The sequence below is a fragment of the Podarcis muralis genome, chromosome 3, assembly GCF_964188315.1.
Source record: "Podarcis muralis chromosome 3, rPodMur119.hap1.1, whole genome shotgun sequence".
Taxonomy (NCBI): Eukaryota; Metazoa; Chordata; class Lepidosauria; order Squamata; family Lacertidae; genus Podarcis; species Podarcis muralis.
Genome location: NC_135657.1, coordinates 49,303,460 through 49,328,434, shown reverse-complemented (window position 1 = coordinate 49,328,434; position 24,975 = coordinate 49,303,460). Strand labels below are relative to the sequence as shown.

General features: G+C 42.5%; 1 protein-coding gene across 1 annotated transcript; it reads left to right on the top strand.

Annotated features, from left to right (window-relative positions):
- The first annotated feature begins 12,688 nt into the window (after positions 1–12,688).
- LOC114594348 (sulfotransferase 6B1-like) lies at positions 12,689–20,884 on the top strand. Its single transcript, XM_028723930.2, has 7 exons — positions 12,689–12,890; positions 13,689–13,822; positions 14,285–14,374; positions 15,281–15,407; positions 17,767–17,861; positions 18,878–19,034; positions 20,062–20,884. Exons 1-7 carry the CDS (start codon positions 12,689–12,691, stop codon positions 20,190–20,192), a joined length of 936 nt encoding a protein of 311 aa, XP_028579763.2. The 3' UTR covers positions 20,193–20,884.
- The last annotated feature ends 4,091 nt before the right edge of the window (positions 20,885–24,975 follow it).

Here is a 24,975-nt window from a genome sequence, read left to right as displayed (position 1 = left end):
AACTGTTGGACAGTGGAATGGACTCCCTTGGGAGGTGGTGGACTTTCCTTCCTTGGCGGTTTTTAAGCAGAGATTGGATGGCCACATGTCATGTATGATTTAGTTGAGATTCCTGCAGAGGGTTGGAATAGTTAACCTTTGGAATACCTTCCAACTCTATAATTCTATGATTCTGTGATGCCCATTTCCCCAGAAAAGTCCTTGATTTCATCCTTTTTGCCCCCAGGATACGTGGCAAAACAAAACACAAATTAAACAGAAGGTGAAGCATGTTGAGTGCCTTAGGTTAATGACTTTGGATTTCCTCACCTCAGTTGTGGCATCATCTCAATCAGATTAAAGATGAAGGCATTTTACTTTGCAGATGAGAAGCCCTGATTACTGACAGACAGAGGAATTGTAAATCATTTTTGCATAAAGGTGCTTAGAAGGCAGGAGGGATGACGGCTGAAGGAAATAAAGTCTATCAACAGCTTTTTGTAAAGTACCATTACATGTTAATTTGAACATCATCTGCGCTATCGACTTGGTTGTTTTGCTTACTGTCTGACGTGCGCTGTCATCTGGAGATTATGGCACACTTTTTATAATTACATTAAAAGAATTCACAATTTGAGCAGGAGCCACATCCATCAGCAGCTTCTCAGTGGTTGGGAGAACAGTTAAATAACTGAACTCAATGGGCAGGGCCAGATCAAGTGGGTCTTTCACAAAGACACTGCTGAGAAAGACCCATGTTCTCTGTGTGCCATTTCAAAGTTCTCCCCTCCCAGCCACACAGGAACTTGCCATAGATAAATGAATTCCCACATCACTGGGATAATGTTTAAAGTGAGATTATAAGATATTAATTCATTTAGCTAATTATTTAATGTTTCCTTTGAACATTTATGCCTGAGGAGGAACCTAATCCTTTGGGAGCTTGCAAAATGTTCAAACAACTTGTTGGTGCAAAAAAAGGGTGCTATTTTCCTTTCCCTTTTTTTTAAAAAAAGTAAGCCCTTTTCAGGTGTTAAGGGAAGAGGACGAGTATGGTGAAAGGGGCAGTGGGGATGCACATTTAGCCACAGCCCCAATATCATGTGGTTCTCTCTGCATCAATCATGACTAAATTGGTCCAACCAAAATGGTCAAAGGCCTGGAAACGATGCCTTATGAGGAACGGCTAAGGGAGCTGGGCATGTTTAGCCTGGAGAAGAGGAGGTTAAGGGGTGATATGATAGCCATGTTCAAATATATAAAAGGATGTCATATAGAGGAGGGAGAAAGGTTGTTTTCTGCTGCTCCAGAGAAGCGGACACGGAGCAATGGATCCAAACTACAAGAAAGAGGATTCCACCTAAACATTAGGAAGAACTTCCTGACAGTAAGAGCTGTTCGACAGTGGAATTTGCTGCCAAGGAGTGTGGTGGAGTCTCCGTCTTTGGAGGTCTTTAAGCAGAGGCTTGACAACCATATGTCAGGAGTGCTCTGATGGTGTTTCCTGCTTGGCAGGGGGTTGGACTCAATGGCCCTTGTGGTCTATTCCAACTCTATGGTTCTATGATTCTATGAAATTCTGAATGTGGGAAGAACGGCTCCATGTGTGACGGCTCCATGTGTAATATAGAACCCTGGGCAGCCAAGGTTCTAAACTACATGGGAATTCTTTCCATGTAATGCAGGGTCCTTGCTTCAAAGGTTATGCCCTAACATGGCAACAGCAGGTGCAAAACAAGCTGCATGGTTTTGTGGAGCAGAGATAAGCTCATCACCCTGCTGCCACTTTTGCCCATGCTTTCCCCCCTTTGCACAAGTAACATCTGAAGAGGGTCACTGCTGGGATCCGAAGAGGTTTGTGCAAATAACACAAAGCACTTCCATACTTCCGCACATGGAAGTAAGTAAACAACCCATAGACAGTTAAGTAAAGTCAAACTTGACTATGTGGTTGCGGTGCTCATCTCACTTCAGGCCCAGGGAGCTGGCGTTTGTCTGCAGATAGCTTTCTGGGTCATGTGGCCAGCATGACTAAGACGCTTCTGGCTCAACGTGACACCATGACGAGTACCAGAGCACACGGAAACGCTGTTTACTTTCCCATCACAGTGGTACCTATTTATCTACTTGCACTGGTGTGCTTTCGAATTGCTAAGTTGGCAGGAGCTGGGACAGAGCAACGGGAGCTCATCCCATCATGCGGATTCGAACCACCGAACTTTTGATCAGCAAGCCCAAGAGACTCGTGGGTTTAGACCACAGCGCCACCTGCTCCCACTCCTTCCGCATGTATATAGGGACACAGACACTTTCCTCTTCCAGCTGCAGCCCTAGTGCTGCACTGAATGCTACTCCAGAAGCTCCCTGACCTTTCTCAGCCACTTTTAGGGGACACAAAGGGCAGGATATGGGCCCAGTGTATGCGCAGAACACTGCAAGAGAGCCTTTGGATCTATATAAATAATGTATGTTTTAAATTTGTTTTATTGTGCTTTGAATTTTTGTCAAGCTGCCTTCGGAATGCTATTGAATAATAAGTTATCAATCCCTAAAAGAACGAATTAATAAAAATGATTCATGAACCATGGAATATGGCCTATTTGTAATCTCAAATGATACACACAGCTTGAAAACTGAGTAGCCAACCCACTTGTCAGAGGAAGTTCTGTCCTGTTGCCCTCATAGCAGGTATTAATTCATCATCATCATCCCTAGGAGGATGTCTCTGCAAATATTTTCTCCTCTTTCCAAGCAAATAATAATAATAATAATAATAATAATATTTTATTTATATCCTGCCCTCCCCAGCCGAAGCCAGGCTAACAACAATAAAAGTAACAGTTTACATAAAATCACAATCAATTAATTGAAATGCATTCTAAAATCAATTCGTTCTAAAATCAATTCAAAATCAAATGAATGGCAACCATTGGGCTAGAGTTCTGTGAGGATTACTGAAGGAGGGGCTCAGACTGTGCCCACACCTTTCCCTTAGCTATTTTATTGTCACAGGAAATGTAAAAGATGAACACCACAGATGTCAGAATTCCATTTTTTGTTATTATCTACTAATCCATCCAAAAGATAGCATGGAAATTTACTCTGCTCCAAGGTCAGTGTTTCAGGGGCTTAATATCTATCTGCCTATCTGTTTCTCTAGCCCAACTATCAGCTTCTCTCCCCCCCCCCCAACTATCAGTTTGAACCTAAATATGTTTACTCTGAGTCAGAAGTAAGTCCATTTCCTTCAGTTGGCCTTACTCCCTGCTTAGGTGGGACCTGCTTAGATGGATATTTCAGTTCTTACACAATGATGCTGTTGTACTAAGTATCAACAGTGAAGATTAAGAGCAGACATGGACACACTTGCAAAAATATGCATGTCTGAAGGATCTTGTCATAATGGAGCTTTTGCAAAAACAAATTGAAGTGCAGAGCAATTCTTGTCAGCAAGTAGATTCTTGTGGAAACCTTGCATAATTCTTTCTCAGCCACAGTTGTACATGCTGGGTTTACCCTGATGACTTGATAATATGCATTTTGTATTTAAGCCCTTCCTGGCTGGAACTCAGGATAATCTTATCCATCTGCACATTGTAGTGGAAACAGAACTGCTTTCTTTCTTTTTCTGATGTTGTACTTCTCTCTCTTTCTCTCTTTCTCTCTTTCTCTCTCTCCCTCTCTCCCCTCCCCTCCCCTCCCCCGCCCACCTTATTCAATTCTGTACAGTGGTACCTCAGGTTACAGATGCTTCAGGTTACAGACGCTTCAGGTTACAGACGCGTCAGGTTACAGACTCTGCTAACCCAGAAATAGTACCTCAGGTTAAGAACTTTGCTTCAGGATGAGAACAGAAATTGTGTGGCGGCAGCAGGAGGCCCCATTAGCTAAAGTGGTACCTCAGGTTAAGAACAGTTTCAGGTTAAAAACGGACCTCCAGAACGAATTCAGTTCTTAACCAGAGGTACCACTGTATAGGGCTGAGGCAGCCGAGAACATAGTGCCCTCCTGTCATGGAATTCCACTCAGTATTGATCCAGAGCAGATTCCAATGTATAGTTAGCAGAGTAAACACTTAAACATGTTGCAGGATTCCCCCAAAAATAGACCAGTGGCAATCGTATTTCATCCAGCAGAGCTTTACTGCTACTGAAGGCAAATGAGCATAATGGTTACAAATCCAATACATTCAGGATTGGCACTGTCCATAAGAAATCCAGTTGCAGCAGATGTAACTTAAACTTACAATAACTTATAATAAGCCTAAACACTAAGCATACTGTGTACAGAACACCACACCAGAAGGGAAAGGGAAACCCAGGCTCCTTCTGCCCCTACTTTTATAGTCAGCATGACCTTGACTGAAAGAGATAACAGAACCAGTTTAAGCCATCTGTACTCAGCTTCTCTGAAGGTATAACCCAAATATCATGAACCCCCTGCTTGCTTCTTTCACACAGAGAAGCTTCCAGAACCCTCTTGAATTAATTAGAATAGGAAAGATCTCCACACAACAGATCAATACTTTGTTTACTAAGAAATGCAAACTGACACCTCCAGATGTTATTAAGCTCCAAGTCTCATCAACCCTGGCCAGCATAGCCAATGGACAGGGATGATGGGTATTGCATTACAAAGATGTCTGCAAATATGACATAAAGACTGGCAACATTAACCCTGCCATGTGGGAATCCCTTGCAGCTGATGACTAGAGACAGTCAGGTCATGCAGCAGTGACCAGAGGAGGAATGAATGCTGGCAGGAGCGCAGAGAGAATAAATGCCATGGTGGATCTGCAGTAGCACAACCAGACACCTTCATCTGCCCTAGCTGCAATGAAACATCTCTGTCCTGTATTGGTCTCTGCAGCCACAGTAGGCGTTGTAACTCTCCAATGGTTTGACTCCACCCCCGAAGGTGCGTTCCTCCACTGTCTCCCTAGACAAATGGATGCCAACAATCACACTGACTACGCTGGGGTAGGGGCTGACCAAGACTTTGACTCTTGCCCTTATTGTTCTCTAATTTAGAGATCATTCTGTTTCTAGCCAGAAAGCTTTTGATCATCATGAAATGCAACAGTTCATGTTTATACCCTTTCAAATGCTGGACTAGAAGAACCAAAACCAAGCATTTATGCAGAACAGAGGTGGGGAAACTGTGACCATCCTGAAGTTGTTGGCCTCCAACTTCCATCAGCCTCAGCCAACCTGGCCAGTGGCCAGGGATGATAGGAGATGTTGCAGAAAACATTGGGGGGGGGGGCAACCACCTCAGACTGGAGGGTACTAATCAGATATTGCAAAATGGATCTTATGACCTTTATTCTTTATAATCCTCTCTTTAGGGTTTATTATAAGCAGGCAGAAGGCCTCATCCAGTTCAGTCATGCTGTGGCACATCAGACATTCTCCTTAAAAAAGTAAAATAATATAACAATAAACTTGATTGGATTACAAGGTAACTTCAAAGATAGTGCTTCTAAACCAACCAGAAGCACAAGGTTGTGTTTCCGCTCTCTAGTTAGATAAAAAAGGAAGCTGGAATTCATAGGTGATATCAGTGATATGGTCAAGGCACATTAAGACATTGTACTTTGATGTAATTGGCATATGTAATGATCTTTATAAACACAACAAAATAGGATTCAGTATTTATTTTAGCACTTCTCCTAATGGTCCAATCTTTTTCAGCAAGGATAACAAAACCTTGAGATTGTCCCATGGCCAGGTGAGACTGAAGTGAGGTTTCAACAGTAGACCTTCAGAACACAGCTGATTCTACAAATCAAACCATTTCACTAGTCACCACCAAGACATCAGTATTTTGTGGAAGAGATTCAGGTACATATCAGAAATGTAGGTTTGTGCAATTAAAGTGGATTAAAAATCTCTGTTAAAATGGGACGCGGTGGCGCTGTGGTCTAAACCACTGAGCCTAAGGGTTGCTGATCAGAAGGTTGGCAGTTCGAGTCCCCACGATGGGGTGAGCTTCTGTTGCTCAGTCCCTGCTCCTGCCAACCTAGCAGTTCGAAAGCACATCAAAGTGCAAGTAGATAAATAGGTACTGCTTCGGCAGGAAGGTAAACGGCTCTGGTTTCGCCAGAAGTGGCTTAGTCCCGGTGGCCACATGACCCGGAAAAACTGTCGGCTCCCTCGGCCAGTAAAGCGAGATGAGCACCGCAACCCCAGAGTTGTTCACCACTGGACTTAGTGTCAGGGGTCCTTTACCTTTTTTAAAACTCTCTGTTACCTTGGCACAACAAATCCTTTTTAAAAAAAATGACACCATACATATCTCTTGCGGTTTGTAAAGCGATGGGGAAATACACTGAAAGGTGTGGGGTGAATAAATGATTAGCAGCAAGACATAAACACAGTGCAAGGAAAATGCTGACTGTCGTAGACCCTCCCTGCCATAAAACAAATGCGTAATGAACGCTCAGTAAATCTGGAGGAGTCCTACAACAGGAGGGAAAATGTCATATTAGACTAACTGTGGAAACCTGATTCTGTGTTTTTTTTAAAAAAGAAGACGCACAGGATTTTGTTATGCACATCAGAAAAAGAAAAAGCTGAGACAACACTTTTCATTCCTTATGCCAAGCTCTGTTCCAGATCAACTGCAAGCTGCTGTTCCACATTTTTCAATATGAAACATTTTTCTATATGCTTCAAGGTCTGGCAGAAACAAAAAGAAGATGCAAATCAAATTAAAGGGAGCCAAGGAAGTCGGCATGATAGCAGCTAATTACACCTGCAGATAAACAGTCCTGGCAAGGTTCCTTCATTTTTTCCTCCCCCCTCGCCCTGAAGACAGTTTCTGAGCCCAGAGCAGTTCTACCATTATAAAAGGCCTGGTGTTATATATAACTGGCATTCAACCAACATGCTTTAAAAATGATCCCCTGCATGTGTACGTTTGCAAAAGTTACACATCAATGTTATATACATTTCCACAGATTTTTTTGCATTTTGCTAATGGCTTCATTCCTAAAAAGTTTGCATGAATAAGATAAATTGATTTCTTTCTTCTGCTCAGATCAACTCCAAAAGTCAAGTGATGAGGGGACCTCTAGTCTTCCTCTTGGTTTTTTGCAGTCACCATCTATAACATACATTGGTACAAGAGTCAGGAGTTCTGTGCATAAAATACCTTGGCCTCCTGAAAATGTGGTTGGCTATCCTAATGGCAAAGAATGTATGCACAGGCTTCTGAGCATCCCTCTGGCATTTGTTTTAGACATTTTAATCTACCTTTGGACAGATGATAGTGCTCATATTCAAAATGTGATCTGAGCACCTTTCTTTGGTTTAGAGTGACACCCAGTGGTATGATAACAGACTACACTTTAGGTCCCATCTCGCTGAGCAGTTTGAAGAGCCCTTTTCGACTGATGAGGTCAAAGGCCTTTGTCAGGTCTATGAAAGTGATGTACAAGGGTGTCTTCTGCTCTCGGTATTTCTCCTGCAGCTGATGCAGTGAAAAAATCATGCCGACTGTTGACCTCTGAGCCCTAAAGCTGCATTGTGACTTGGGATAGACCCTGTCAGTGAATGACTGTAGGCTGTTGAGGCTTTCCCCACCGTACTCAGCCGGGAACATTAGATATGGCTGGATAGTTAACACATTTCTGAAAGTCAACCAGTTTGTTGTCATTTGGAAGTTTCCCAAAGTTCTAACTAGGGATATCCTACATTAAGACTTTTGTTTTAAATGTCTCCCCTTTCCCTAAAATAAATTTGTAAAATCAAATGATATGGTTTCTGGATTTTGGGCAAAGAGTTGATCTAAATATTCCTGGCATTGTTGGTGTATAGAGAGCCATCAAATTTTTATGTGACCCATAATGTGCCTTTCACTTAGTCCATTAATGCAATCGCTTAGGAAAAAAGGGGTCTCTGGCAAACTTGCCATATCCGAAGAGTTCTCTGATTATACCTCTGACTGTGGAGGAAAATATGTGCCTTGGACTCCTTGGCAGAATGAAGGCTAAGTATGCCAGTTCAAGACGTGATCAGATAATAATCCATGCAACACACCATGCCTAATATGTATTCTCACTACCCAATATTAAAACCTTGCACTTGAAATTTACTTTTCATTGATGAAACTCGAGGGTGTTAGATTTCATGAAGGAAGTTGGGTTGTTTCAACTGCCTTCAGATCGATGGGGAAAATGTGCATTCAACTCATGACACAAAGACCTAGATACCATAATAAACAAGTCGGGCAGGATTCACTCAATGAACCCCATGAGTCGAAACCCTGCGCTAGGGCTTCCACTTGTGCAATGGGGTTTTCCCCCTCTCCTGCCTGCCCCACACTCCCTGTGCCCCCCAAATTGGTTTGGGGAGTCAGGAGAATCCCCAGAGCAGCATATGGGTAGGGGGGCAGGGGGGATTACCGTATTTTTCGCTCTATAAGATGCACCCGACCATAAGACACACCTAGTTTTAGAGGAAGAGAACAAGAAAAAAAATGTTCTCTCCCTTTCTGCTCAGCACCTCTCCAGCAAAGCGAGAGGAGAAATGGAAGGGGCTCTGTTTCTCCTGCCGCTTCGCTGAAGGGGCACTGCACAGAGAGGGAAAGTTGCGCAGCGCCTCTGCAGCAAAGCGAAGCCAGGATAGCAAGAGGGATCGGTGCGCACCCATCCCTCTTGCTCTCCTGGCTTCAGCGAAAGCTGCGTAGCCTGCACACACACACATTTCCCCTTACTTTTTAGGAGGGGAAAAGTGTGTCTTATAGAGCGAAAAATATGGTATGTTACTCTTAACCAGGGCTTTTTTTTCAGCTGAAGCTCACCAGAGCTCAGCTCTGGCACCTCTCAGGTGAATGCCATTGCCATTCCAAGAGAACAAGGGGAAAGTTCATGGTGAGCTCCAGCACCTCATTTTCCTAGAAAAATAGCACTGCTCAACCATAGAACTGACTAGCAGGGAGGTGACCTTGGACCTAATCTTGAATGGTGGCCAGAATCTGATGTCTGACGTAAGTGTTGTCAAACTATTTAGGAACACTCACCACAATGTTACCAAATTCAACAGATATGGAAGTAGAAAGTCTAATATGATCCAAGACAATCTGCCTTTTGTGAGGCAGCTCCATTCCCAGCAAGTCTAAAATCTAGAAACCAGTCTCACTAGTTTTGTTTCAGCAACTTAAAAATGTGAAACAACCCACACTGTGTCAACAGAAGCCGAACAAAATTGTGGGAAAAATAAACATTGTTTTGAAGAGGAGGCCATTGGTCTTTCCATCCTGTTGGTGGCAGCACCTGAGCGGCAGACAATGGTGCTCATTGTTGTCACTTTGAGATTATTTTCAGTGTGGGGTGACTGCCAATTTCTATAACTTCATTCCCCATGATGTTCATATTTAGGCTGCAAGCCTAGCCACACTTACCTGGCAAGAAACCCCACTGAATTCAATGAGACTTATTTCTAAGTAGACATGGTTTGGATGGCAACCATGGTTAGTGTAAAGTAGGAGAAATCTGCAAGGAGAAATCTGATTCAACAACAGACAGTGTGTGATACAATGACACTGGACGAGGGTTTTTAAAATGGCCAAGGTCTCTCTGCATATAGGAAAAAACAAATAAATTGGTCTTCATTGGGAAAAAACTTTGCAGCAAACACATTCAACGTTGCATTATTACATATGTTCCGCCTGTCAGCTCATCCCTAGCTGTGATCCTATGCACAATTCCCCTCTATTTAATGAAGTGGGAGTGCATTCTGCATAAGCATGCAGAAGATTGTGCCCTTAAACTGCTGTCAAGATGGAGCTAGAATGTGCTCCTTTAAAAACAGGCCAGAAGGTTTATGTTTGCTTTGAGTATTTTATTTTATTTATAAAAAAATATTTATATACCACAGTATCATAGAAATATGTGGTTTATAACAATATAAAATCACAGTGGTTTATAACAATATAAAAACATATGGTAAAATCATAAAAATTAAAAGCAAGTTAAAAGCAGAAGAGTTAACAACAAACACCATGCCCATCTCTTTTATGTTTTAGCATATGCTGTAAATATCACCTTTCTGCATGGGTTATGTAACGGTTTCATAAGCATGACACCACCTTCTCACAGTTCTCAGCAAAGGATTAAACACCATGGTGATGTAACAAGGCTCAAATGTTGATGGGATCTTTAAATGCCGCTTTTGTGTCAGAAATGCTTTGCTCTTTTGTTTATTTCTATAGCGTTAATCGTATTAGAACATTGTTCCTTACCACACTATGGGCAAGCAGGGCTGGCACCCTTACGAGGTGGACTGAAGCAGCAGAATGCTGCCACTACCTGGGGTCGTGTGGTGGCAGCTTCAAGCAAGATCTCATATAAACAGAGTTTGTTGCAAAAATTATTTTAAAATATATATACGAAAAATTATTTACAGTTGATTAGTATTTTTATATTATTTCTTGCATTTACTCTTATGATTCCCTTGCCCTTTTATAACAACAGTTTTTCCCCAGTTCAGTGCAGTTCTTTTTGACATGTCTGAGATGTTTTGCATGTTCACATAAAAACAGGTTCTTTGCTGCAAGTGGGGCCTACTGGAGCCCTCCTTTCTGCCCTCCTGATAGCTCCCATAATCAGTTTGATCTCAGCTGCTCTGGTTCATCTGTTCCAGTCTGACATGTTAGACAAGTCTGACCTCTGGCCGCCAAAATGAAGGTAAAGATGCAAGTGATTATGAACAACCTCAAAAGGTGTGGCATTTTGGCTTTACCTTGACTTTTACAATGTCACAATTAAAAAGGTAAAGGGACCCCTGACCATTAGGTCCAGTCATGACCGACTCTGGGGTTGCAGCGCTCATCTCGCTTTATTGGCCGAGGGAGCCGGCGTACAGCTTCCGGGTCATGTGGCCAGCATGACTAAGCCGCTTCTGGCGAACTAGAGCAGCGCACGGAAACGCTGTTTACCTTCCCGCCGGAGCGGTACCTATTTATCTACTTGCACTTTGACGTGCTTTTGAACTGCTAGGTTGGCAGGAGCAGGGACCGAGCAACAGGAGCTCACCTGTCACGGGGATTCGAACTACCGACCTTCTGATCGGCAAGTCCTAGGCTCTGTGGTTTAACCCACAGCGCCACCCATGTCCCTTCAATGTCACAATTACAGGTGTACCAAATACCATAGAGATTACTTGCTCCATTACATATAATCACAAATGTTAAGATGAGGGTGATTTTTTCTCCCATATATCTGTCAATTTCTGTCAGTTTCCATAAACATGACTCCATATAGCAGGCTTCTCAAGGGCACCCTTTTGTTTAATAGACATTTGAATGGTTGTGTTTCATTGTGTCTGCAGGGCAATGAGGTGGAGTTTTCTTGCTCTTGTTCCAACCATCTCTTACCACATGATAGTGTAAAGTCATCCATTAGATCAATCAATTGCTCCTAAAAGTTGTTCTTCAGCAAATGTCTTATGTGAAGCTTATTGTTTCACTTTTGATAAACCACCCCAGGGAGTGGGCACAAAATATTTATGCCAGGTGCCATCTCACTGGGCCAAGTGAACTAAAAATCAAAGGAAGAACTTTCTTGGACAAAGCCTATCATCCTTAAATTGTGCACAGCCTCCAAATTGCTTCATAAGAGGGCTCATTTTGAACCTAAGTTGTGATGTTTTTGAAATACTGATCCATTAACTGTCACATTTCTGTTCCACACAGCTTCTAGAACTTTGGCAAAACATGACACCATCCTCTCACGGTTCTCATGAAATAATTTGATACCACAATGATGTAACAAGGCTCAAATCTTCCTGGGATGTTTTAAATGTCTTCTTTTCTGCCAAAATTATTCACTCTTTTGCTTATTTGTTTTCTATAGCTATAATTGTGTTAGAAAACTTTCCCATAACGAATCAGAAACAGCATGCAGAAGAGTATCAGATAATGTGAAGTCTTCAATTCTTGATTCAAAATAGGTTTTCAAACAATTATCTTTAAGAAGAGGACAATATCTTACAGGGCAGCTGTCAAACTCCTTCGGGGTGGGGATACCCTGTGGATCTGACCACAAACTCCATCACACAATTCAAACAGAGGATTAGTCGGTGTTGTTCACACAAAACATAACCCACAGTCAGTAGCAGTCCTGAGACAAACTCCTGCTAGAAAGAACAAATATTGTCCCCTGAAGGTCAACCTTGACTGCCCAATATATAGGGTAAATGCAAAGTCCTACACATAAGAATGATGCCTCTCTATTTTCCTGGCATAAATACTTCTTTCTCCCCTCAGTGATGCTGTCTTGAATAACAAAACATCTGTATCAAATGTGAAATTACAGGCATAACCCTTCAGAATGCAGTTGTGTTGTTTTCGGGTTATGTATTATGCAAGTGTACCAGGGGGTAATTCCATGGCACCTTATTTTTGAAAGTGTGACATTTTGAAATCAGATAGGTCTTTTGGCTAAAAAAAAAGGTATTCAGTTCTTCAATTCCCCCCAACCCCTTTTGGGCCTAATCCAACACAATGTTTATGAGATTACTTTCAATTACTCTGACTGGAAGTTCTTTGTATAGAGCCACATCCCTATATACAGCTGTGTGACAGAGCAAGGGTTCTTCATCCGATTCGCTCTCCTCACAGATCTTACTAAAAGGAAGGCTTTGGCTTTCAGACTCTCCGCAGTGCTTTCCACTCACAGTGACTTGTGGGCAAGTAAGGGGAGAAAATGACCACACACAGGAAGAAGTTTATTGCCTTAGTAGATAAGGCAATGACTGATGCTGAAACGATGGCACCTGAAGAGCTAGTGTTTTCCTACAAGGGACTTTTGTTTCCAAGTACTGTTTGCAGCCTTGAGACCTTCAAAGCTCTTGAGTCCTTTGAAGCAAGGAGCGATGACGTGTTCCTAGCAGGATACCCCAAGTCTGGTAAATATCATTTGCTTGCTATAAACAGATGTCATGTTCAGAATAATTCTGAATGGTGGTTTGAGAGGGGTGGGAGGGGGCATAGCTCACACTGTTAAAATGAAATGTCCAAGGACCCATCCCTGATATGTCAGAGATATCAGGGCCAAAATATGTCACAGCTATCAGGACAAATGATTTGTGATTAGGAATCAATTAATAGTAACCATGAGGGAGGGGGCAACTAGACTGCAGTGCTGGCAAGGGGTGGTTTAGCTTCTTCTTCAACAACATTTTCAGGATTAAAATGTCCCCCTCCCCCCAAAAAACCCACCTTGTTCTTCCCCTACTTACGCTGGTACCTGCAATATATCTATACCTTTCTTCAATCAGGACTAATAGTAGATGAGGAGATTTCATGCATAAAGGGCCACTGAACCTCACTCCTTCAGTGTGACAATACTAATCTGATATTGCCACAGCCATGACAGTTTTTTTTTAAAAAAGAAAAAAAGATCATAATCATAGGAAATCACAACCACAATATCCACTACTGCATCTGCAGTGCACATCCATCCATGCCACCAGGGGTTTTGTTTGCCTGGTGTCAAAATGATAAAAGTTTATTTTGAGAGGTGGTAATAAGACATGTGTGATATGTGTACTGTTTCCATTTTTACAATTATTTTATTAATTAATTCATTACATTTATGTACTTTTCATAAAAAGAAAAAGTTCCCTTGTACATTAGCACTGATAACTGTTTAATCATTGTAGCTGTGAGGTAAAAACGTCATATTCCCTCTCTCCACTTTTCAGGTACAAACTGGGTTGGTCAGATCCTAACAGATTTAGTACTAACATCTACAAATAATGAAGACACAAGTAACCTGAATAATGAAGAACTGGAAGAATTTCCTTATCTTGAAGTTGGAGATCCAGAGAAGTACCAGGTGGATAAAAATGTGTTTACTAGGACTGCAGGAAAGGGACTCTGATTTATTCCAGTGAATTCTCTTTTATTAGTGACAGCTTGTATTGTATGTATAACATGATAAAGATGGCATTGTATCAGGGGATGAACTTTATATATCAATCTAGAAAGATGTTCTTTCATTCCAGAAAGATGCTGAACCATTTGCAACTATACTCTGTACCATTTTCAAGCCTTTTCTTCACACAGCTGTTGAGAAAAGCTATTCCAAATGTCCTTAAATTACTCTTCTTGATCATCTTCTCTATCAACAACTTTTAGGTAGCAATCCTGTACACACCCCTGAACTCAATGGGGCTCACTCCTGAGCATATATATATAGGGTTGCACTTCATTGTTGATTTTCAAATCTCTGTTTAACTTTCTGTTTGAAATGCTAAACTTTATTTACTGTCTCTCTGCCCCATACAATTTACCAAAGAGAATGGCAGATTTACCCTCTCGAAGAGTCATATTTACCCACCTCACTCCTCAAAATCTTCCTGCATCGGTCTTCAAGAAAAAAGCCAAGGTGAGTGAGTCTTCATGGTGTGGAGAACTTGGACTGATTTAGTAAATCAGTTACAGGTAGGTAGCCATGTTGGTCTGCCGTAGTCGAAACAAAATAAAAAAATTCCTTCCAGTAGCACCTTAGAGGCCAACTAAATTTGTTATTGGTATGAGCTTTCGTGTGCATGCACACTTCTTCAAATACTGAAGAAGTGTGCATGCACATGAAAGCTCATACCAATAACAAACTTGGTTGGTCTCTAAGGTGCTACTGGAAGGGATTTTTTTTATTTAGTAAATCAGGAAATTCACGGACATATCTGGAACACTGCAGCAGCAAGCAGTGTCTGCATAGAAATTGGCAAAATGTCTGGGGGGAAACGCCCAGTTTCTTTGTGATTTTGCAAATTTTTCTGCCCGGAGATTCACTTTTTGAAATATGACAACCCTAGATTTACTAAGCTCTCTAGTGGCTCATTGTCCATTTTAGAGTTTCAGTGGCATGTTATGCGGTGTTCTTGTGACAGCCAGTTTTGGTCTGCTGTTGTTGCTTTGCAAGGAGCCTCACTTGGCACCAACTTGTTGACCTTTTCAGTGCTAGGTGAAAACCTTTCCATTCACCCAGGACTTCATTTAATAACTTAGGTAACCTGGGCCTTTGTTTTTTAAGTGTGTATTTCTAATTTTGAATGAGGTTTGCTTTTGTTGTATACATGTAGATTTTTATTTATGGCTTTATTTATTTTGTATTTACATTACGTCTCCTCCTTCTCCTTTGTATTATGTACTGTAAGCAACAATATGTCTTGTGAGAGTTATGGGTCAGCACGCATATGTCAACAAATAAGCAAGCAAATAATATTTTTATTACAACAGTTTTGTTAAAATCAGCTTTGTAAACATTATAAATATTGTTTTTTACTTATAGATACTGCTGCTCATTAGAAATCCAAAAGATGTGGCCACCTCGTTTTACCATTTTGTCAATCGGTTATCTCCTCTTCCCTCTTACAATACCTGGGATGACTTCTTTACAGCTTTTATGAATGGACAAAGTATGTTCCCTCATTTCCCAACTGAATGCATTGAGATTTATCGGTAGATAACTATGCAAAGAAAAGCACTGTAGGCCCATCAGAATGACTGCATTAATTTGGATCAGTATCACAGTTTGATCAATTTAGTCCTGGGGTAAGGGAACTTTTTGGCCTAGTGGGACAACTCTGGTCCACAACCTGGTTGCTAAACCTGGCCCACAACACCCTGTGGACCAGGTTGGGCAAGTGAGCGGGACACCTACTCAGCCATCTGATGTTACAATCGGTTGTTGTGGGACTTGGAAATGCAAAGTCCCTTTTGGCTAAACCTCACCTTTAGCTGCCTTTAAGTCAACAGGGCATGGCTTGACTAAAATGGCCTCAGAGGTGAAAAAGAAAGACTTGGCAGGCCAAATTTGGCCCACAAAATCCAGAATACCTTTGCGGCATTGGGTTGGGGTTTATTTATTATGCTTTGAACTTAGATGACCACCATTCACCGTCAATGCCCCCTCAGGAAATATAAATATGGATGCCTTGATTCATATTGGTGTGTTACCACTTCTTCCTCTTATTGTCTGTGTTCTTGCTTGCTTTATATATAGTGATTATTACGGTATAATATGGTGATTATTATTATTGTTATTATTAAATTTGTATATCACCCATCATCTGTAGATTTCAGGGCAGTTCACAACATAAAAATACATGCTAAAAACACAAGATACATGATAAAAACAAGAACAAAAACACAAACCAATAAACATTATAAACCTCCCTCCCCACCACCACTTCCCACAGACACATTTAAAAGGGGTATAAGATGTTAATCAGCCAAAGGCCTGGTTGAAAAGGAACATTTTCTATCAATATCAGACTCTCCAAGTGTCTCTATTTTCCAAGAACATTTCTGATTTAGAGAAGCTGTCCCGGTTTCTGATTTTATCCCGGAATATCCCATTTTCTTTAGGATGTCCCTATTTTCATTGGAGAAATGTTGAAGGGTATGGAATTATCTGACCCATGAGCCATCTGAAGGCAATCCTGTATAGGGAAGCTTTTTAAAAACGTTGAATGTTTAATTATGTTTTTATATATGTTGGAAGCCGCCCAGAGTGGCTGGGGCTACTCAGTAAGACGTGTGGGGTAGAAATAGTAAAATTATCATTATGGAATGGGACATCCCCATTTTCATCGGAGAAATGTTGGAGGGTATGTAATACTCTGCTACTGCACCTTTGGGTTATTAGTCATGCTCATTATGTCACAGTATTTTTTTAAAGGAAAGAAACAGGGATATGATTCATACTTCGTTTGACCCCATGCCCATTACAGCCACCGGTCATTGTCTTTAATTCCAGAAGTTCAGAAAGCAGAGGCTGGGAATCTTTTTTATCTCAAGGTTAGCCTTACAGGGGTCACAAGCCAGTGTTTGAAGAGACCAGAGGCCAGAGTGAGAAATGTAAATTCTACCTTTGTACAGTAAACTGATCGCTATACAAACATACCCCTTTGTTCTCTATCCAGACAAGTATAATGTGTGGGCAGAGCTGGTGTACATATTCCAGTCAGACAATGACATTCAAGGAGGGTGTGAAGGAGGACCAGAGAGGGGTATATAGCTTGAGGAGAAAGGCGTGTGGCTGTGGAAAAGTGTGGTGTTTGAAAGGTACTGAGGGCCAGATATACAGGTTGATCTAAATGATGCTCCTCCTTCTACACCAGGGTAAGAGGGCATCTCTCTCTCATGGCCCTTGGTTAGGAAATGCTAGGCCTCCAGATTCTCCATATATATTAAGGAGCATCTAGGGGAAAACCTAGTTTGTCCATGATTTCAAATTGCATGCTGTCTCTGGGCAGGGGTAAATAGAAGAAAAAAGGTGTATGGACAGGGCTGCCCCCCCCCATGAGACAGGGTGAAACAGAAGCCAAAGAGGTGGCACCCCGCAGATACCCCACTCACCACGGTGCCTCTGGAGAAGTGGCGCTGATTTCAAGTGAGATTTCATAAGAGCTCACCAGAAACCAGTGTCTTCTCTGCCACTGTTGGGGGCATTGCCTTTTTGGCTTCCCAGGGTGGTGCAGGGGCAGGGTAGCATGGCAACACATTCCCTTTTTACCTCAGATGGCAAAAACGGGTGCACTTTCCTCTGTGTATGGAGCTATGTCTGTAGACAAACACCGGCTCCCTTGGCCTATAGAGCGAGACGAGCGTGCAACCCCAGAGTCATCCGCGACTGGACCTAACGGTCAGGGGGGTACCTTTACCTTTAATGTAACATCTACACCTGACTAGCAAAGCCTCATTATATTCAGAATGCACAGGAATGTTTTGATCCTCAGCTAACCAGCCTTGTATTTCTATCTTTCCTTGCAGTGGTCTGGGGCTCTTATTTTGACTTTGTTTTTGAATGGAATAAGCATGCTGATGATGCAAATGTCATGCCAATCACGTATGAGGAGCTGAAGGAGGTAAGTGCTTTGCTGTGTGGAGGATGCCCTGCACTTTTGGCAACGGGCATTGCTGAATCCTGGCCATGCGGCTATAAATAGTCAAGACAACAATGCCTAATGGTCACCTCAACTGGAATACAGTGGTACTTCTGGTTACGAACTTAATCCGTTCCGGAGGTCCGTTCTTAACCTGAAACCATTCTTAACATGAGGTGCGCTTTCACTAATGGGGCCTCCCACTGCTGTTGTGCCACCACTTCCGCTCGCATCCCGGGGCAAAGTTCGCTACCAGAAGCACCTACTTCCGGGTTAGCGAGGCTTGTTACCCGAAGCCTTCATAAGGAGGATGGTATGTAACCCGAGGTTCCACTGTACACGAACCAGTCGAAACACTTGTACTACATCAAAATGTATCCGTCTTTCTTTATAGAGATGTATCTAGCATAAAGTAATTATAATATTTGAGTGATATGTGATTGAATGACTAGTAAAGGCCTTAGAATCACAGCAAGCTGCCTTATATTGTGTTGGATGATTGTTCAGTGGCAGACTTTGGGCTCTCAAATTCCAGCAGCACCCTGCGTGATACTAAAATTTGGTGCCCCCGCTTCTCACACTTCATTCTGCAGCACTTTTTTAATCCAATCATTCTACCCCATTGTTGTGGTGCCCCTTGCAGCGTGGCACCCAGTGTGACCACACCAGTCACCCCACCCTAAAAATGCTGACTGACAGTGCCTGTCCAGGGTTTCAGCCAAGGAGCATTTCTCAGCCCTATCTGGTGATTCCCAGGATTGAACTTGGGACAGATTCTCTGCTGTTGAGCTATTGGCCCTTCTTTCCTTCTATCCCTCCTTCCACAAAGTGCCTTGGTAGTTCCTACATCCTATGGTTCCTGGCAAAGCCTTCCAAGAAACCGCAGAACTGTACCCTCCATGCTTGTACATTGTAGACCCCACAATGATTGCATTTTTGACAATTCCTCCAGAAACACTTAATACTTAACGTTGCATATTTTACTTTCCTTACTTCAGAATAGACCTTTGGGAGTGAAACGGATAAGTGAATTCTTTGACTTGCAACTAACTGATGACAAGATTCAAGGGGTTGTGGACAGAAGCAGTTTCAAAGCTATGAAGGAAAACGCTGGAAAAACCCATGGCGCATTTGGTGATATTCTTTTCCGCAAAGGTAAACTTCAAAGACAATGTTAATGTTCTGCTAGAGTTTAAAAATAGCTGCAGCCAAATAATTGCATGTCCAGGGGCTCTGGGTGCCTGGATTGTTGATATAGCTGCATTTCAGTCAAAGACAGAGCAGGAGGGAAATAGATGGGTCAGGGAGAAGAGGCCTTTCTCCCTGTCAACATTGGAACTGCTGTGGCAGTCTGATAAGAAAAAGGGCGGGAAAGAGGGAGAAGTTCTCCGACTCAGCTTAAAATCCAAGCTGGAGAAGAATTTTGAGGACCACAACATTCCCCTTATGTTGAAGGCAAGTTGGTGATGAAAGGTTGGTTGATGAGTTTCATATGTGAAACTAAGGAAGTGTGGACTCTGGAAGCATCACTAAGAGCACATCTTACAGGAACAGAATGGCTTGGTGGCCTCATTGTGACATTAGAAGTGGTAGTCATTTATTGAGGCTCCATCTGCAACACATATTTAAGCCATTATTATACCACTTTACACCGCCATGGCTTCCCCAAAGAATTATGGGAGCTGTGGTTTGTAAAGGGCACTGGAGAGCCTGTTCTCCTCACAGAGCTATAGGTCTCAGAGTGGTTTAATGTTCAACCTCTCTTTTCAGGAAACTCTGGGATTTGAAACTCTGTGAGGGGAGTAGGGGTCTCCCAACAACTCTCATGAACCTTAACAAACTACAGTTGCAAGAATTATTTGAGGGGAGCCATGCCTGTTTAATATTGCATTCAATGTATAGTGCAGATGAGGGCTCAGATTAGATCATCAGTCTAGCCCCATCTGGGCTTTCTCAGAAGATATTTTCTCTTTAGTTCAGAGTATTGCCCGGTCTTCTCTTCTCTTTCTTTGAGGAAGACACACCAGTGAGCAGATTTGGTTTTCGAAAGCAATAGCACACCAGTGGATAGGGGGAAAATGTCATTAGAGCACCCTGAATCTGGAATTGCAGGAGAAGTTGTCAATTGATCAAAACGTATTGCTTGAGGATATTATTATTAATGATATTCTACTCTGTTCAGGTGGTGTTAGTGACTGGAAGAATCATTTCAGTGAAGAGCACAACCAAAAAATGGATGCAACATTCGAAGAACGCTTGGGTGGAACAGAATTGGGAAGAAAGTTAAAATATGGGGTGTACTGCAAGGCTTGAAGTCTTGACCCAGGACTCCCTCAATCCTAGAGCTAAGCTTGTTTAAACTGAGCATAATGAGGTGAGTGCCAAAGTTCAAAATGTTATGTCTGTATCTAGTAGAGATGTGCAACTCCCATCTATTTGTATAGAGGCATTTACAAGTTGCATTCAGCAGTGTCCAGTCTTTGTACCCGTGTACACAATAGTTCAGCTATACAAATCAAGAAGTGTGCACTCTTTCACACAAACATTTGTACATGTGAGGCTGTACCTTTTTCAGTGTAATGTGTGAACTGTCTTTTGTTACTTTGTGAACATATTGTTATAGATTTAGGGTAAACCCTGGAAGTTAATAAATGCTAGGGTTTTGGTTATTTGTGATATGAAAGGAGAATGCAAGCTGCAAAGGAATTCCTGGGCTGGCTTATGCAAACAAACCTGCTAACGTGATAAAAAGGTGTTGAAGGACCATTGGGGAGAGGAATCCTTTAGCCTGGGGAGTGAGCTGTTACCAAGGTGATGGGGTGTGTTTGAGGGGACAGGAAGAGAGAGTTTTTGAGTAAAGGTTGCTGGGAGAAAGAAGGAGGAAGAAAGGGCTGAGATCGTCTTTGGAGTGTGCTGGCTGCAGGCAGCTTATGCGTCTTGGAATGACTATGCCGTAAGATCTGGACTCTCTCCATGTAGACTGAAGGTGTAAATAGGTGAATAAAGCATATTTCTTAAAGCACAAGAGTCTCCACCGTGTCTTCTATTCTCCAAAGGGCCACAGACCCTATGTGTGTGCCTGGGACTCCATGGACTCTTGCCACTGCTTTTGTAACACTGCTATACAAGTCAAGAAGTGTGCACTCTTTCACACAAACACTTGTACATGTGAGGTGTACCCTTTTAAGTGTAATATGTAAACCATCTTTTGTTACTTTGTGATCATATGTTGTTTCGTTTCATTCCTGCTTTGTAAGGTCATTTCATGAATGAATGAAGATTTGCTTGTGTTTTCCAGTGATTTGAATGGCAAAGTCGAGGGCCGTAGCTAGGGGGTGGTGAGGAAGCCCCCCAATGGGGGTGCAGGCGAGGCCCCCCCCCAGAATCAGCTTTAAAATATGGCCATAAATATGTCTATAAATAAAAATATTGATTATTGCCTCATAAAAACGGGTTTTAAATAGAGGGGGGTTGGAGGAGATGCAGAAAGAAGAACTAATTTGTCCGTGGTTAGGGGCTGGGGGGCTCAATCTTGAAGGTTCTGCCAGGGGTGCAAGATCACCTAGCTATGGCTCTGGAAAAGTCCCAGGGAGCCTATAGTGTTTACAGTTCTGAACATACCTGTATGAAATCTGCAGGGCATCAAAATTTCAGTCAAATAGAACCAAGGGTTTTGTTTTGTTTTCTTTTTGTGCCAGGCACTTTACAGTTGAAACATTTTAAAATGTTTCTGCTGCTAGACTTTCTGCTGGTTTGTATGAAACTCACAAGGAATGTTGAGGTGCCCTTGAGGAAAATCTCTCCAGGCATGCATCTGGCATCTTCATTAGACAGCTTTCAGAGAATGCTGCAGATGCAATTCTTTACCCTGGCTTTTGACCCTTGAGGTGTATGTTTTTAGGATCCACCTTACTTTTATGGTTTAACCTATAAAAAAAATCAGTCTCCCAAAAACATGTAGCCAAAACACAAAGCTGTCTGTTGAGCAAAAGTGTGCATAAACATGAAGAGATTGGTTAAAATATCAAATGGAAATGCATTATATTAGGGAAAATTGCTTGCAAAAATGTGTGCAAAGTCGAAAGTGCATACAAAAATGTGTATGTTTGGATAGATGCACACAAAACTGCAGATTCATTTTTAAGAGGAATTTTAAAAAGTAATAATTATGTACTGAAATGACTTGATTTGAAGATTGGAAAAATGGGAAACTGAAAGAAATGGAAACTGACAGATTCGAGCATCCCTACCTGGGTCTTACTTTTTTCCACACCTCCATGGTATCCCTGTGCTGTATGGCATACCTGTGTGGAGTCCTGGTCAATTGCAGCAAGTGGGAGACTTGATGGATGACAGAACTGGGGGCAGGAACGGGCAAGAGAAACTATGGTGCCCTTATCTCTTAGAACATAGGGGTATTTAAAGGCCTATAACTATGCTTTCATTTTGATATATAGAATTCGTTGTCAAGGTTTTATTATAGCCATTGGCCCATAATGTGTACTTTCCTCTTCTGAAGAGCTATTTAATCATTTATTATATGCTCACAGACCCATTAATCTTCCAAACCATTTAACTGTGATGCAACAGGTGCAAAGATCAAACATGTTTGATTTGGTCATTCTAGGACTGGCAAACAAATTAAATGACCCAGTATCTCAAATAAAAGCTCAATGAGAGGCAAACTAGATGTCAATACTTTGCAGTAAGTACAGATTTGTTTGATGTGGTTTTTTTTTAATTACACAAATTGTCACTGCAAGTCCCTATTTTTTTACTTGCATTTTGATGTGCTTTCGAACTGCTAGGTTGGCAGGAGCTGGGAGCGAGCAACGGGAGCTCACCCCGTCGCGGGGATTCGAACCGCCTGCCTTCTGATTGGCAAGTCCTAGGCTCTGTGGTTTAACCCACAGTGCCACCCGCATCCCTTCCTTTCACTGTACACTGACCCAAATTGGGAGAGCCACACCCGCAATTTGCAAAGGAAACAAAATCCCATTAAAATGGATCAAGTTGTTTTAACAAATGCAAGTTGCCACATATGAGGGCGGGAGTGCAGGGAGAGGGTTTAATGCAGCTCAGACCCACAACATAGTGTATGTCAGGCTTCCTCGGCCCTCCAGATGTTTTTGGCCTACAACTCCCATGATCCCTAGCTAGCAGGACCAGTGGTCAGGGATGCTGGGAATTGTGGTCTCAAAACATCTGGAGGGCTGAGGTTGAGGAAGCCTGGTGTATGTGTAATGAATTCAAGCAGTCCACACTTGGCTTCTGAAAGGGATTGCCTCTCCTCTCCAGTGCTGGCAATTTGTGTAAAAACCTCCAAAGCAAACTGCATTTACAGGCACAACTATATACCCATGACCGTGTACAATGCAGCGGAATTACCATAGAACTTTTGTTGATTTTGGATATTAGGTTGTAACTCGACCCATGATCAAGCATGCCTACTGAAAACATATTTGCTCTCAAGGAGCTGTCACGCAAGCCAGGTCAACCACAGGGCAGGCACATACATGGGAGACGCGGAATGCAATTAACTTTTTATCCATAGAAAATAACAACACAGTAGAGTCCTCTGGTTCATCTTAATCCAGCTGAGATGTTGCTGAAACTGACCACTAGCTCCACCCTTCCCCCTCTAGCCTTACAACCTGGATCCCTCACAAGCAGACGAAGGCTGCGTCAAGGGGGTGAGGGAGGAGTCTGCCTGGTCTGTTGCTCAGCAACTTACAGGAGAACCAGCGGACTGGGACTGTCCTGATGCTGTGTAGCCTCTGATTCTTCTCTGTCTGAGTCTGCACTCACACTGTGACTCTCAGCCTCTAAGCCTGTCCTGGAAGGCTCTCCTTCTGACCCCCCTTGATCGCTCAAACTCCCTGCTTCTAGCACCTCCCAGCTAGTCCCGTCTGCAGACTGATCTTTAGTGTTCCACCACCAGGATCCGGGATCTAAGTCGTTGTCTTTTGTGTCCTCCCTGGGGGGCTCTTGGGTGGGCGGCTCCCACCACTCTTCCTCATCTAACCATTCCTTGACATTTGTTCACCTGAACTTTAAGGAGATAAACCTGTTCTGAATCCTGCTGTGCTTGTGGTATGTTGTAAATCGTGCTATTTTTATTACATCGTGCCTTAGGCTCCTTTAGAGGGAAGAACAATGTATAAATACAATAAGTAAAATAATAAATGACAAAATGAAGTCAAGGAAACCAAGGTGCACGTAGTCACTCATTTGGATCCAACTCCCCAAATTACAATTTAACCAGGGCTTTTTTTCAGCTGAAACTCACTGGAAATCAGTTCCGGCACCTCTCATGTGGGAGTCATTGCCTTGATAAGAGAACAAGGGAGGCGCTCATGGTGACATCCGGCCCCTTTTCCCCTAGTAAAATAGCACTGGATATAACAAAAAATGCTGGTATGTTTAATAGAAATGTGATTTATGGGTCCAGTGTCTTTATTTCTAGAGGCTCCCTTGTCTGAGTGGAGGGAATTCCAGAGCACCTTTGGAGGACTGAGCTCTGCCATTGGAGACTAAAGGCCAAGCTGCACGTGTTCTTAATGGCGTCACTTGCAGTGCATGATTTCTCTCTCCCAAATAGCCAGCTGTCGGCTTCCACTATTCCTCTGCAGTCCAATGCCTGACACCAGCATAGGGGTCCTCATTTGGATTGGGGCCCTGGCTTGGGGATGGTGGTAGGGATAATTTAGATAACTAATTACGGTCAAAGACCAGCTCACATAACACAATAGCGTTCATAAAGATAAAATATACACTCAGAGCAGATTGCAGCAATAGCTCATGAGTTAAAATTGAGATAAATACATACACCCGTACAACTGAGATTTGGGCTACCATAAAAATTGACCCTGAGGCACCCCAAAGGGCGACTTCAGCATTCAGCAGATCTGTGCCTACAAATCTGGGCACAGAATCTGGCTGCCAGCCAGGTCGTCTTGTGATCTTTGCTTAAGAGGAGAGAATTAAGTTTAGACTTGTCTGAAAAATCGGCGAGCCTCTTCAGCAAAGGATCAATGGTGTCTCTACGAATCTCAACATAAAAAGGACATCTAAAAAATATATGTTCGGGGCTTCC